Source organism: Neurospora hispaniola (genome assembly GCF_033458365.1).
Source record: "Neurospora hispaniola strain FGSC 10403 chromosome Unknown B0T23scaffold_7, whole genome shotgun sequence".
NCBI classification, from domain to species: Eukaryota; Fungi; Ascomycota; class Sordariomycetes; order Sordariales; family Sordariaceae; genus Neurospora; species Neurospora hispaniola.
The window spans coordinates 571,342-583,297 of NW_026944412.1; the positions used below are offsets into that span (position 1 = coordinate 571,342).

The 11,956-nt window shown below is 50.8% G+C and overlaps 3 protein-coding genes across 3 annotated transcripts; 2 read left to right on the forward strand and 1 right to left on the reverse strand.

Moving 5' to 3' along the window:
* Window positions 1–1,594: 1,594 nt before the first annotated feature.
* Window positions 1,595–2,505, forward strand: B0T23DRAFT_398219 (uncharacterized protein; the record flags this gene model as incomplete). Its single annotated transcript, XM_062838349.1, has 3 exons — window positions 1,595–1,650; window positions 1,773–2,055; window positions 2,173–2,505. 3 exons carry the CDS (start codon window positions 1,595–1,597, stop codon window positions 2,503–2,505), a joined length of 672 nt encoding a protein of 223 aa, XP_062689634.1.
* A 4,255-nt stretch (window positions 2,506–6,760) lies between these two features.
* On the reverse strand, window positions 6,761–8,318 carry B0T23DRAFT_208119 (ferredoxin reductase-like protein). Its single transcript, XM_062833501.1, has 2 exons — window positions 7,685–8,318; window positions 6,761–7,630 (listed from the first exon to the last, which is right to left on the reverse strand). The coding sequence occupies exons 1-2, from the start codon at window positions 8,094–8,096 to the stop codon at window positions 7,062–7,064; spliced, it is 981 nt and encodes a 326-aa protein (XP_062689635.1). The 5' UTR covers window positions 8,097–8,318; the 3' UTR covers window positions 6,761–7,061.
* A 1,365-nt stretch (window positions 8,319–9,683) lies between these two features.
* B0T23DRAFT_208131 (major facilitator superfamily domain-containing protein) lies at window positions 9,684–11,613 on the forward strand. Its single transcript, XM_062833502.1, has 2 exons — window positions 9,684–11,175; window positions 11,235–11,613. Exons 1-2 carry the CDS (start codon window positions 9,844–9,846, stop codon window positions 11,562–11,564), a joined length of 1,662 nt encoding a protein of 553 aa, XP_062689636.1. The 5' UTR covers window positions 9,684–9,843; the 3' UTR covers window positions 11,565–11,613.
* Window positions 11,614–11,956: the final 343 nt, after the last annotated feature.

Below are 11,956 nucleotides of genomic sequence, written 5' to 3' on the forward strand. Positions count from 1 at the left end.
AACATTCCCTTTTAACTTGCCAGAAGGGAAGACCTCAGAGCACAGCAAGAAGCTATTCAAGATAAAAGAACAATAGAAGTCAATAAGATACTCGGTATTCCTATTGTGCATTTTACTTTTCAACAACTGACGTTGCTTGACAGCTGTGATTGGTCCCGCCATGTTGGTAAGAGAGTGACTAGCAGGTACTGAAACACTTTACTCGGTGTCATCTGTTTTACACCGAATGAAAACAATAGGCAGATGGCTAGAGAAAGCCATGTGATCTCACACTAGAAGGATCGCAATTCAGTTTCTCGAGCGGTCGTTGTTTTGCTGCTCATGCGTGACCACTCGAGGGCCTGACTATCGACTTGTGGTGTACTCTGAGGACTCGGTGAACTCGATATGAGAAATGGGAGATGCCCAAGTCTGATGAGTTACATCCTTACGGAGGACTGTCCGTGAGTGCCAATCTGATTAAACCACCTGACTGATTAATGCTCGTCTGCCTAGTCAACTACACAATCCCATTTCAGTCATGGGACAACTCCTTGACACCCTGGTCGAAGACACCACATCTTCCTCTCTCTTTTTTCGTGCAACTCTGTCGAAGCCGCCAAGGAGCACGTGGTCGTCGATTTTGGAAATAAGATCATGGTGCAAGCGCCGCGCAGCATCGTCAACCTCATTGTGGCGTTCGTTCTTCCCCACAGAGACACCGCCGCTGTTCTGCATCGCTTAGTTCGTCGCTGGATCTGGGCACAGCTTCAAGATCTCCGTGTGCGCGCCGCTCACGTCGCTACGGTAAACGAGATCGTGCGGTACTTCAAGCCTACGCCTGCCGTTAGGGACCAGCGTTTAGATGTAGTAGGCTGGATTGTGCAATGTATCTCCTCCCGCCGTTACTTAGTTCCAATTATAGAGACCTGCTTGGGTTTCGTTATGGAATGAATGGTGAGATCGCCAAGGTACACCCCATCTTGTTCTCGGTCCTAGCCGGGTCTCCAGTGGCCGTGGATGTTCTCCCTGCTGTGGCTTTTAAGAACGTCGCTGCCTTTACCCTAGTCGCAATGTTTAGACTGCCCCCGGACTCTCACTTCAACCCAAAAGGGGTAAACGCCCACTGGTAGGTCCAGTCGGCGACCCCAAATGGGCGCATCGAGGCATACACGGGTCCGCAGAAGCCTGGAGTGTCAGGACACATCGATCGTGCGGTCACTACTATAGACTGTCGTGTGCCAAACCGTTGACGGTGCCGCGAAGCCAACCTCATGCGAACCTTAAATCCGACGCCAATACCGAACTACCCCCTGAGTAAAACCATGATCGCGGTAGTCGTTCTAAGAGAATAGTGAAATCAGAAGTGATGTAAATTCGGACGAATATGACATTGCAACTTTGTACATTTTACTCCGATGAGAGTCTGCTTATTGTGTATCGATGGTTGTTTACTCGATCACAGTTCACATATTCTATAGAGAGATTAAAGGTAGTAGTAAGTGTGCGACGTTGTTCATTTCGCTCTGATTAGAGTAGACTTTGACTGTGAGATTTGCTCTCTGATACCGCACAGTTATAAAAGGGGTGAGTGGTGGTGCTGAAGGGTCATCACATGGCTCGGAACTTGAGTGATGGAACAAGAGATCCCTTGAGACGGAAGGTTGAGAGGTTAGTGCTAATGCGTCTATCCAGATCCATTTGGCCGTGACCTCCCCCCGCCACCTGGAGAGTTTGGTTGAAAATGGCCACCCTATCAAATAAGTCTCTGGCGTTCTGTCAGTCTACTCCAGCTCCTGGAAATTCGTCTGCATCTTGTGGAGGGCGACGCTGGCCACGACAACTGTGGCCAAAACTCTCATGGGGTTGTTGCTCGAAAACTCCTTTTCAATAAAAACCGATTTCAAGAACTCCTCGGTAACTTGTCCGTTGTGTCAGACCGATGACACCGCGGACCTCAAGGCCAGATCAAAGGTGTGGCCGACAAGAGCGAAGCTGGAAGTCCACATGAAGACGGAATACACCGGCGAAGCTGTTTGGAAAAGGAAGTGGGGACAAAAGCAGAACGGAGTGTTTGTTTGCCCGTACTGTCTCGAAGATGGAGTGAAATGAACGTTCACTACCCTGCCCACACTGGTGCGCCATGTTTCACAGAATGACAAACTCGTTTGGGTCTTGACACTGCATCCACAGGTTGACAATGGGAGAATCCTGCCTGCGGGCTTCCAGCTGAATGGTTATGACGAGGGCCATGAGGCTCTCATCATCGGTCGCAACTTTTGCCACGAATTGATGCCCATAAACGCACTTGGACAGTGGCCACGACCAGAGCGACCTCAGGGCAACGACAACCAACACCGCGCCAGGCAGCACCAATTACGCCATCACCATGAACAGCCCGTTACACCACCAACACCGCAATGGGCTGTCGACCCTATCAACGATTTCGACCTATCAAAGTGTACCATCACAATCGATAGTTTCGCTACCAATATGGCAATGGGCTTCAGTAGTACCGACTATTGACCGAAGATTCTTGCTCTCCTACGTACGGTACCCGTGCAAACTCCCCTTTGGCGGATGGACAAGTCCTTGGGGATGTCTAGATGGGCCATTACAAGTACTACTACTGGTATCACACCCCGACCCCCGACAATAAGGTTTACTATGCCTCTGCTCGATTTGAACCTGTGGATGTCGCAGTGACACGGGGTTTCCCCGTGAGCACCTTGTCTGCAGAGGGAAGCGGCGCCCCATTGGGGGAAGCCTCAACCTTCGCTCGCCTCAAGCATATAAGCCTTGACGGCAGTCAGTCAACAGACAGACTCAGAGTTAGACAGACCATCAATCAAGACATTCTTCATTTGCTCGCTACGCGGATCTCATGCATCACGCAGCATCAAGAAGACATATCAGCCTACTTCAGATGTCCGACTTGCAATGCCCATTTCAACAGCATAGGGCAATGGATCGACCATACTCGTCGAGAGCATAGTGACGTGGCCGTCAACAATACAGTTGCCCAAGAGAGATCGAAACAGACAGCACCGACTACGGCGAAATGGGTTCCCCAGACGATCTCTCAGATGACAACTCCCCATGCCATTGTCTTTCTGGTGCTTTCCCATCCATGTCGTAATGTTCTTCTCGAGTCCTGCAACAATCTAGCGCAGAGGGTTCCGGAACCAATGGAGAGAAGGAGAAATTCCTTCTTTGACTTTTCGAAAAGTCAAAAAGTAAAGGGACCCATATTTCCAAAAAGGTGATCCATGATTTCGTCCTGTCCACAGACATATCTCATGAGAATTGATGCATAAGTAGTTTTGAACTGAGACATGGGATGAAGGAATGACGAGGGAAATGATATGATCAGATGAAATGACATGATTCTTTCTCGGCCTTCTCTCATCGTTTTTTGAGGAACGTCTCATGTACCAAATTTGGCCTTAGATCAACTTCTTCATCTTCCCCTCGAACATCCAGTGCAGGGCTGCTGTGATTGATGTGCCCTCCAGATAATTCTCTGTATTGCTGGCATGCCACAGGTTGATCAGGCCCAGTGTAGTTGATTCCTACGGGAGTCCGACTGTGGTTTTTCTCTCAGGCAAGTCGAGGGGCGGATCAATTGTGTCTTCCCGAGATTAGCGGAAACGTCACCTCCAGCCTGAGCAGCCTCCAACGTCACATCCAGGAGGCCGTCGATGCGCGCATGATCGAAATCTCTACCGCTATCAATAAAGACCATGAAACGCTCGAATTTGAAGCGCAAATTCTAAACGATACCTTCAACGCCTATCACAAGGCCTCTTTGGCGGCGGTGTCAAAATCGGCTTCCTGGTTAGAGGCCGACAGCAAGTCGGACCTAGTCATAGTCTTGATGGATGATGTTCATTGATAACGGAAACTGTCTGAGTCTAAGTCTGTGTGCTTTGAGCGAGTCAGACTGTTTGTTCAGACTCTTCCGAGCGGTAAGTCCCTGACGGATTTTGGAAGCGTAGACTCATTGTGAAGTTCGGTTTTGGCGGTCTTGACAGGTATCTTGGCAAGACATCGCGCAACCAACTCCGATTGTTCCTTGTCGCTCCCCGCCGCTGCTCTCCCGCCGTCTTCCTTGCGTCTCTCCAAGGTTCTCATTACAAGTACTAGGCGTCTACATTACCCTTACAAATCGCGCTAAAATGCCGACGCCGTGGACCTTTCAAGGTCGAAACCTGCCTGCCCCCGCCCAAACGTGGGACGATACCATGACATCTGAGCAGCAGACGGCTTACCGCCTGAAGAAATTGGAACAGTGCAACATGGGTATTGCCCTCAAGATGGTTAACGAAAACACGGTACGTCAAGACTTTATGGATGCGATCGGAGGTAGTTGATTATACCGGCGGGAAGACAAGGTCCTCTTCCAAAGCCTGAGAAGGTTCTTGGTAAAGGAGACTGTGGTCGAAGCCTTGCTTGGCCTTAAATTGGATGAGGGCTTGGGTCGCTGCCCAGTCATTGTCAAGAAACTCTGCGCGGGTGCCGTCAGGGCGAATCAAAGCCCCAAAGGTGGGAACAAGTGGCGACCTCATGACGACGAAATCGGCTCCATCTGCGGTGGCGGCTACGGTCTCTAGAGCCTTGATCAAATGGTCTAGCGGGTGGAACTTGTCCATGGTTTCCTTCCAGCTTGAGCGGTGGTTCCTCCTCTTCTCTGCCACTTTGAGGCCTTTTGTAGCCGTTTTGGTGCGAACTTTTCGTTAAACTCGACAACTTTGGTCTTCGTCTTAGTGACGGAACCTCAGAGGGACACATTCTTGTCTGTCCCGCTACCGACGTAGATCGAAGGCGATTGTTTGGGCTTTTAGAGTATTGTAAAAGAGGTGCACCGCAAAACCATGTTCGTCTCCGTAGGTAAATTCTGGTAATGATTTGAGAGCAGCCAAGGATGGAGGGTTTGGGTACTCGAGGATTATGTCGAGCTTTTTGTCGGAATTCCACATTGGGATAAAGTAGGTGCGTTGCAATAGTCGCCTTTTCTCTGGTCGTCACCAGTAAAATCTCTTGTAAAAGCAAAGTTTTCCATCCTTTCTCAGGAAGGAACACATCGTCTTGGTCGGCTATTTGGTAAGCTCCTTCCCCAGAAAGACACCTTGATGACGGACACGGTTGCGTTAGGTGATGTTACTGCTTCCGTGGCGACGGTGGGCTTCGGAAGGGCAGGCAACCCAGCAGCCTTGGCTTCATTGCATCGGTGTGTGTGTCAGACAATGCCTACCTATTGTAGTTGTCTTTTTTCTTCGCCAAGTAATGGGTCGCCCGTCTCCCTACCTACCTAGGCCGGACGGACAAACCACGCAGTTGTAGACGGCAGAGGTACGCGTGATTTGGTCTTGGTTGGGACATGTGTCTCTGCTTCTACCTCGCGGTGGCAATCGGTCTTAATTATGTTTGTCTAGATTTCGTTAACGACTTGAATTTTTATCACCAGATTTCGCAATACTTCATACACATTAAACGGCGGTGCGAAGTTGTCGACACTAGATCATCCAAAGCTTACACAAATAATTGTTGAATTGAACCGAAGCTGTGTCGAAGTCAAGTTGCCTAATACCAAGGCGCACCGAATAGAGGTAGACGAAATGATGAGAGGAGAACGGAGTCGCCAACGTACAGCACAATGTGAAAGGGAAGTAGAAGTTATCCTCCTCTATCTTCGCCAACTGCACCGGATTTTCGCCTTTCTTCCACACATCACCACATGAGATTTCTTCGGAAATGTACTTCCTAGGTTTTTTTTTTTTTTTTTTTTTTTTTTTTTTTTTTTTTTTTTTTTTTTTCATGCGCGTGCCCGTTTCGATGGACAGATAGGCCATGGTCTCTAAACATCACAAGTCAACTTTAGGTCCTCGCCAACCATCTTTTTGTGGACTTTGGTCCGGCATCAAGCCTTCCTACCAACCAAGCCATTGGTGATTGAGCTGGTAAAGTAGTCGCTGTGATCAATCAGCCTAGAGTGTCTATATTATTCCTATTATTGAATTGTGTTGAACAGGACCTTGGTCAATGGTGTAGTGTCTTGACTGTGATCTTTTCTGACAGTTTTCCCTCTCATAATCTCATCATATTTCTGGGACACTTTTGGGAAAATGGAATAAATGGGTTGATGTTGTTGTTGGACGAGACCTTGGTCACTACGAACTGCTACATTCACGTCTCAATGCCTAAGTCACCAAAGAACGGGCGAAGCTCACTTGAGCAGAATCCTCCTCCTTGGTCCCCCAGCTGGTCACCTACAGTCGAGCAACAACTATCGCCGGCCGGAGACCAGAGCGATGATTCAAGTCCAGATATTCTCCGATGTCATGTTCATCATTGATGAGCTTCCAGGAAACACGGATTCTATGCCGGATAAAACCTCTTTAATTGGCACTACCCCTGGATCTTTGACTCTGCTTGGCGGGGCGGGTGAAAACCCGTTAGGCCACTGGTGCACACCCGTGATCCAAACGGGAGTCAACGCGGAATGGCATGATAGACGGTGTCGGACAAGCTTGGAAACGCAGGTACCATACCTACATTGGACGTAGGTATGAGAGGAAAAGAGAGAGATGAGCCGACCTGGGAGCAGAAAGAGCTGCAAAAGGGACGTTAAGGGTCGGCTGTCACATGCGAGTGAGATATTTTGGTGCAGTCAGTCACATTATGCATGTACCTACCTCTGTTGGGCATGCCCTTCCAAGGTGTGACACGCATTTGCAGCAAGTACCCTTGAAAACCTCAGGTGCAATCACATGTGACTGCGTTAGTTAACGAACTCCGCATTGAAACCGTTGGCTTGCTGCCAGGAGAACCAAGAACCCAGACCAAAGGGGAAGATGATTGCTTTTTTGACTTTCGAATGACTGCATTGGAAACCCTTACTTACAAAAACCATATTGAACAATGGACGCAACCACAATCCTGGCATTATCCGCAGCGACCAACTCCTCAATGTGTACCAACCATTTCATTTTCACCACTCGTCATACAAACTCCCGCCAACCCCATCCCTCAAAAACTCAAACCATACACAAACATGCTCGTCCCCAGCCCAGTCCACCCGTCTAAAAGTTGTAAATCTGATCGTGGGTATACCCCAACTCCTGCAACACCCCCTTCTTGCCACCTCCTACCCATCCCTTTGTTCCCTTCAACGCTTTTTCCATAGCCGGCGGTCCACAAAGCAACACCTTGGTCCCCTTGCTCTTCTCCGTCGTACCACTGAGCCCGGCCTGTTCTAGCACCTGTCTAGTCACAAACCCCTTCTGATACGGGGACTGTGCTGCAGGTTGAGCAACGACGTAAACAGTCTTCAAGCGGCCAGGGTAGTTCTGCTCCAGCTCGGCGAGCTGGTCACGCAGAAAGATGTCTTCGTCCGTGTTGACGCCCCAGACGAGGGTGATACGGGTCTTGTCAGCCGGGTTGGTCAGGATGCCGCGGACGAGCTGGTACATGGGAGTGATGCCGGCGCCGCCGGCGATCATGGCCACGTGCGGGTGCTTGTTGGGAGTCCACTTGAGCTCGGGGATGGGGGCCACGGTTAGGGTGTCGCCGGGCTGGAGCGAGTGCAGGTGGGTGCTTTGCTTGCCGCCAGGGTAGAGCTTGACCATGAGCTCGACGAATCCGGATTCGTCTGGGGGTGGATGTCGTTAGTGGGATCATATGGCTTTGGGAGTTGGTAACTCACTTAGGTCATTTGTAGGAGTATACGGGCGGATGACAGGGAGCCATCGTCCCTTGGGGAAGGAAATGGTCAGAAGGGCAGAGGTGAGGCCCATGCCGCTGGGCTGAGAGCGGTCAGGAAGTTCGAAACGCAACTTCTTGGTGTTGTGGTTGATGAGCTCGGTGCTGTGGAGGCGCAAGCTGTGGAAGCCAAAACCTGACAGAGGCAGCTTGCCCGGCTTGAGATCGCTGGCGTCCATGTTCGTGGCTAAAGCAGTTCCCGTTGCGCTCCCGCTTGCGTTCCGTCTCAGATAGAAGGCGTAGATTCCCAGGCCAGCAACACCAGCCGCGACGGCAACTTGAGTACTCATTACACTAGCCTTGAGGGGAGGGCGGGGGAAGTTCGCGCTGATTTTGAATGGATTGTAGGGAGGCATGTTTGCAGGCGCGCGGAGGGGTGCTGTCGTTCTTTAATAAGCCGTAGTAGAAGCAGGAGTGGCGCGCAGAGAGGTGCGTGTGATGGCTTGCTTGAGCTTCAGACGACCGGGCGAGACCAGCAGCTTGTCTGCGTCGTAAATAGTGTTATGCTGTACACAAGGTCTCAATACGGGATGTAAGGGTTCACAAAAAGTGAGGTGCACGGCATCCGGAACTCGCCCTGGGGAAGTCCAGGAGGGGCGCAGGCTGAAGGGCGAAGGCCAAGTGAAGGGCAAGGTCCGGGACTGAGCCCAAGGGATGGACAAGGGGGCTTCCATCCCATCCTGATGGGGAGCTTTGGAAGGGTACCTAGACATGGCGTTCGTTTTGATACTGCCCTGGAAGGCTCAACCAACAGAGAACCTCAAGTAAAGATGATCTGACATCACGCGAGGGAGGAGACAATCAACGTCGGCTGTTTGGACCCGAAACCGGCACCCCAATGCTGTCAGACGCAGTGGCAGCGACAGGCAAATGGCTGAGCTTTGATTTTCTGCTTACTCGGTCCCGACGGGCGTCCGACACCCGATCCAACAGAGGGAAGCATCCCGCCGTGCCGTGTTCCGGTTTTTTTTTTCCACATTGGTGTTGCATCTCGAGTGTACGACCGCGTCGGCCAATGTAAACGCCGTGTGCCGACCGGGGACGGATGATGATTGCATCAACGATCCAGGTAATGATTTAACACAAGAGGAGAAAAGAAGGTTGATTGAAGATGAGGGCTGGGGTTCAAACACCCTCTTTCCACCGGTGAACCTTGGATATTGCTGGCTTGGAAGAAAAGAAGAGAGAAAGAAGTGGGTGAAGCTTCCACTGCTGGAGGAGATGGCACGGTACGTACCGAGTGGTATCCGCCAAAGTGGTGGGGTAATGCAGAGGAAGCAATGCTCCCGGTCCTGACTGGAAGCTCGGCTAGGTACCATGCAGTTCGCTTTGTTAGCAAGATTGCGTCTTTTCCCCCCAGTTTTCTGTCGGATGACTGATGCGCGTCTAACTGTAAAAGCTCCGGGGTACCTATGTAAGTTTCGCTCAATGCCAAGCAAGGGACTGGGACCCGGACCCTTTATCAACCCACTTCCTCTCTCTCTCCCCACCACGGGCCTCGACTCCAAGTCTCCAACTTCACTTCTCATCCGCAGAAAACCGCACCCCAAGCTCCCAGTTACCTCGGTGATGCATCTCCGGCCTTCGAGCGTCATGTCTGCCAACTTCTTCAATAGCGGCGTACTGGAAAGTTGCAGCTCGCAGCAAAACAAAGTCACGCGGTCAAGACAAGCAGCTCGACCATGTATCCCCCTCCTCATCAAAAACCATCTCGTGTCCCGGAGAGCTTGTATCCATCGTCCTCGTCCTCCTCTCTTTCTTCCTCATCCTTGCCTACGTTGATATAGGCAAACCCAGACCCCAGGGATAGCTCTTCACCCCCTTATACCACCTTCGATATAACACGGTTCAGTATTCGCATAATGACATCGTCATATGCTCAAATTCATCCGCACCAAGCCTACTTACTCTGAAGCGCGGTTGATGCCAGATTCCCGTCAAGTGTTCTGCCGTGTGCTGTATATCACCACTCACCTACAAGCTGTCCCTTTGTCAGTTGGCACCAGTCATCTCGACTTCTTCCTCGACGCTGCTTGAGACGCATCGACAGACCGAATTATAAAACCCTGAACTGGTTCCAACAGAGAACCATAGAATTACGTCATGCACGCCCCCCGTGGCCGACCACCGCCCGATGTATCAGAAAAGGAGGAAGGTGACACTGGTGCACATCTGGGAGAAGATGCCGACACATTGCACCCTTCAGATTCGGTTTCCAACAGAAATTTCCATGGTCACGCACAAGTCCATGAGGGACCTCGGCTGAACACCAAGATCGAACTGGAAAAGAATGATGCCTACGACGAACTCCCCTTTTCGTACTCCAAGTCCACGAAATGGATGATTCTCACCGCCATCTTTCTCATCCAGACATCTATGAACTTCAACACGTCACTGTACTCCAACGGTCTGGCCGGCATCTCTGAAGAATTTGGTATCAGCCTTCAGGAAGCCCGCTGGGGCGCAGCCATCTTCCTCATCACCTATGCCTTTGGGTGCGAGCTTTGGGCGCCTTGGTCAGAGGAGTTTGGTCGCAAAAAGGTTCTGCAGACCTCTCTCTTTCTGGTCAATATTTGGTGCATCCCGGTCGCTCTCGCTCCCAATTTCGCAACCATCCTCGTTGGCCGCGCCCTAGGAGGCCTATCATGCGCTGGTGGCAGTGTCACTCTCGGCATGATTGCCGACATGTACGAGCCTGCTGACCAGCAGGTTGCCGTCTCTTACATTGTCTTTTCCTCGGTGGGCGGATCAGTGCTTGGCCCCATCGTCGGCGGATTTGTCGAGACCCATCTAGACTGGAGGTGGTGCATCTGGATCCAGCTGCTTTTTGGTGGTTTCGTTCAGCTTCTTCACCTACTCTTTGTTCCAGAGACGAGATGTACTATCCATCTCGACAGAATCGCCAAGAAGCGCAGAGAGTCAGGCATGGCGCCCAATCTCTACGGCCCCAATGAACTCTGTCCCATCCGTCAACGCTTCAGCTGGGAAGAGTTGTTGAAAAACTGGGGCCGGCCCTTTCGAATGTTTGTTACGGAGCCGATCGTCCTCACTCTCTCACTACTGTCGGGATTCTCTGATGCCCTCATCTTTATGCAGATCCAGTCCTTTGTTCTGGTCTACCATCAATGGGAATTTTCCGAGATCCAAATTGGCCTTGCTTTCGTCCCAATTGGCTTAGGGTACCTGATCGCCTGGCTGTCCTTCTTACCAGTCTTTAAGCGCAACAAGAGGGCGCGCGATCTGAAACCGCACAGCGAGCATGCGCAGTATGAATCTCGACTATGGTGGCTTCTCTGGACTGCGCCATGCTTGCCCATAGGTCTGATCATTTTTGCCTGGACGTGCAGTGGACCGCCCATACATTGGATTGGGACCATGGTCGGGTCTACCTTCATTGGCATTGCGAACTATTCCATCTACATGGCCACCATAGATGTAAGCTTAGGTTCTACCTCATTGACCGACAAAAGACATGCTAACCACATACTCAACAGTATATGATCTGCGCTTACGGTCCCTACTCAGCTTCTGCTACCGGAGGTAACGGATGGGCTCGCGATTTCCTTGCTGGTGTCCTAACGGTGCCGGCCACGCCCTTTGTCAGCAACATTGGTGGGAAGAGGCACTTGGAAATCGCCAACACCATTCTATTCGCCATATCCCTTCTTCTTGTTGCGGCTATCTATATAACGTATATCTACGGACCAACTCTCCGTAAGAAGTCCCAATACGCGCAAGATCTGGCCAAAAATACCACCCTAGACGAGTTCGGGCGCTCGCGGCCTCCTTCCCGAATCCCCGATCTGAACCAGCTCTGTCTCTGACAAGATACACAGAGATCTTGTGAAAGACTCCTTCTGATTTCGAGTGTGACACGCGTATCTTTTGACTAGGTGGGGTATGTTCTTAGCTTAACCTTCGTCATGGACTCAATGCGTTCTGAACGTCGAGACCAGAAATTCGCCTATGATGGGACGACTCTGGAACTCTACCAAGCCGCTTACTGAACCTTCTTGTGAGAAATTCTCGGACTCTGGAGAATTCAGTGTTACTAGAGAACAACGAAATATTTTGGCAAGGAAATGTTATGATATGCGTACATGTTTTGCGACTGTTTCGAGCAGCAGTCCCTGACATCGTTGGCAGTTCACGGCGGTTTTTTGTCGAATTACCAGTACCCATGTATTAATAGCAACAATCAACGAGAAGTTATCAC

What these genes read in the sequence shown, in the direction of transcription:
- B0T23DRAFT_208131 (XM_062833502.1), top strand. Translation starts at nt 9,844, where the DNA reads ATGCACGCCCCCCGTGGCCGACCACCGCCCGATGTATCAGAAAAGGAG. An exon ending in TCTACATGGCCACCATAGAT is followed by an intron (nt 11,176 to 11,234) that starts GTAAGCTTAGGT and finishes CATACTCAACAG; the next exon opens with TATATGATCTGCGCTTACGG.
- B0T23DRAFT_208119 (XM_062833501.1), bottom strand. Translation starts at nt 8,096, where the DNA reads ATGCCTCCCTACAATCCATTCAAAATCAGCGCGAACTTCCCCCGCCCT. An exon ending in TACTCCTACAAATGACCTAA is followed by an intron (nt 7,631 to 7,684) that starts GTGAGTTACCAA and finishes ATCCACCCCCAG; the next exon opens with ACGAATCCGGATTCGTCGAG.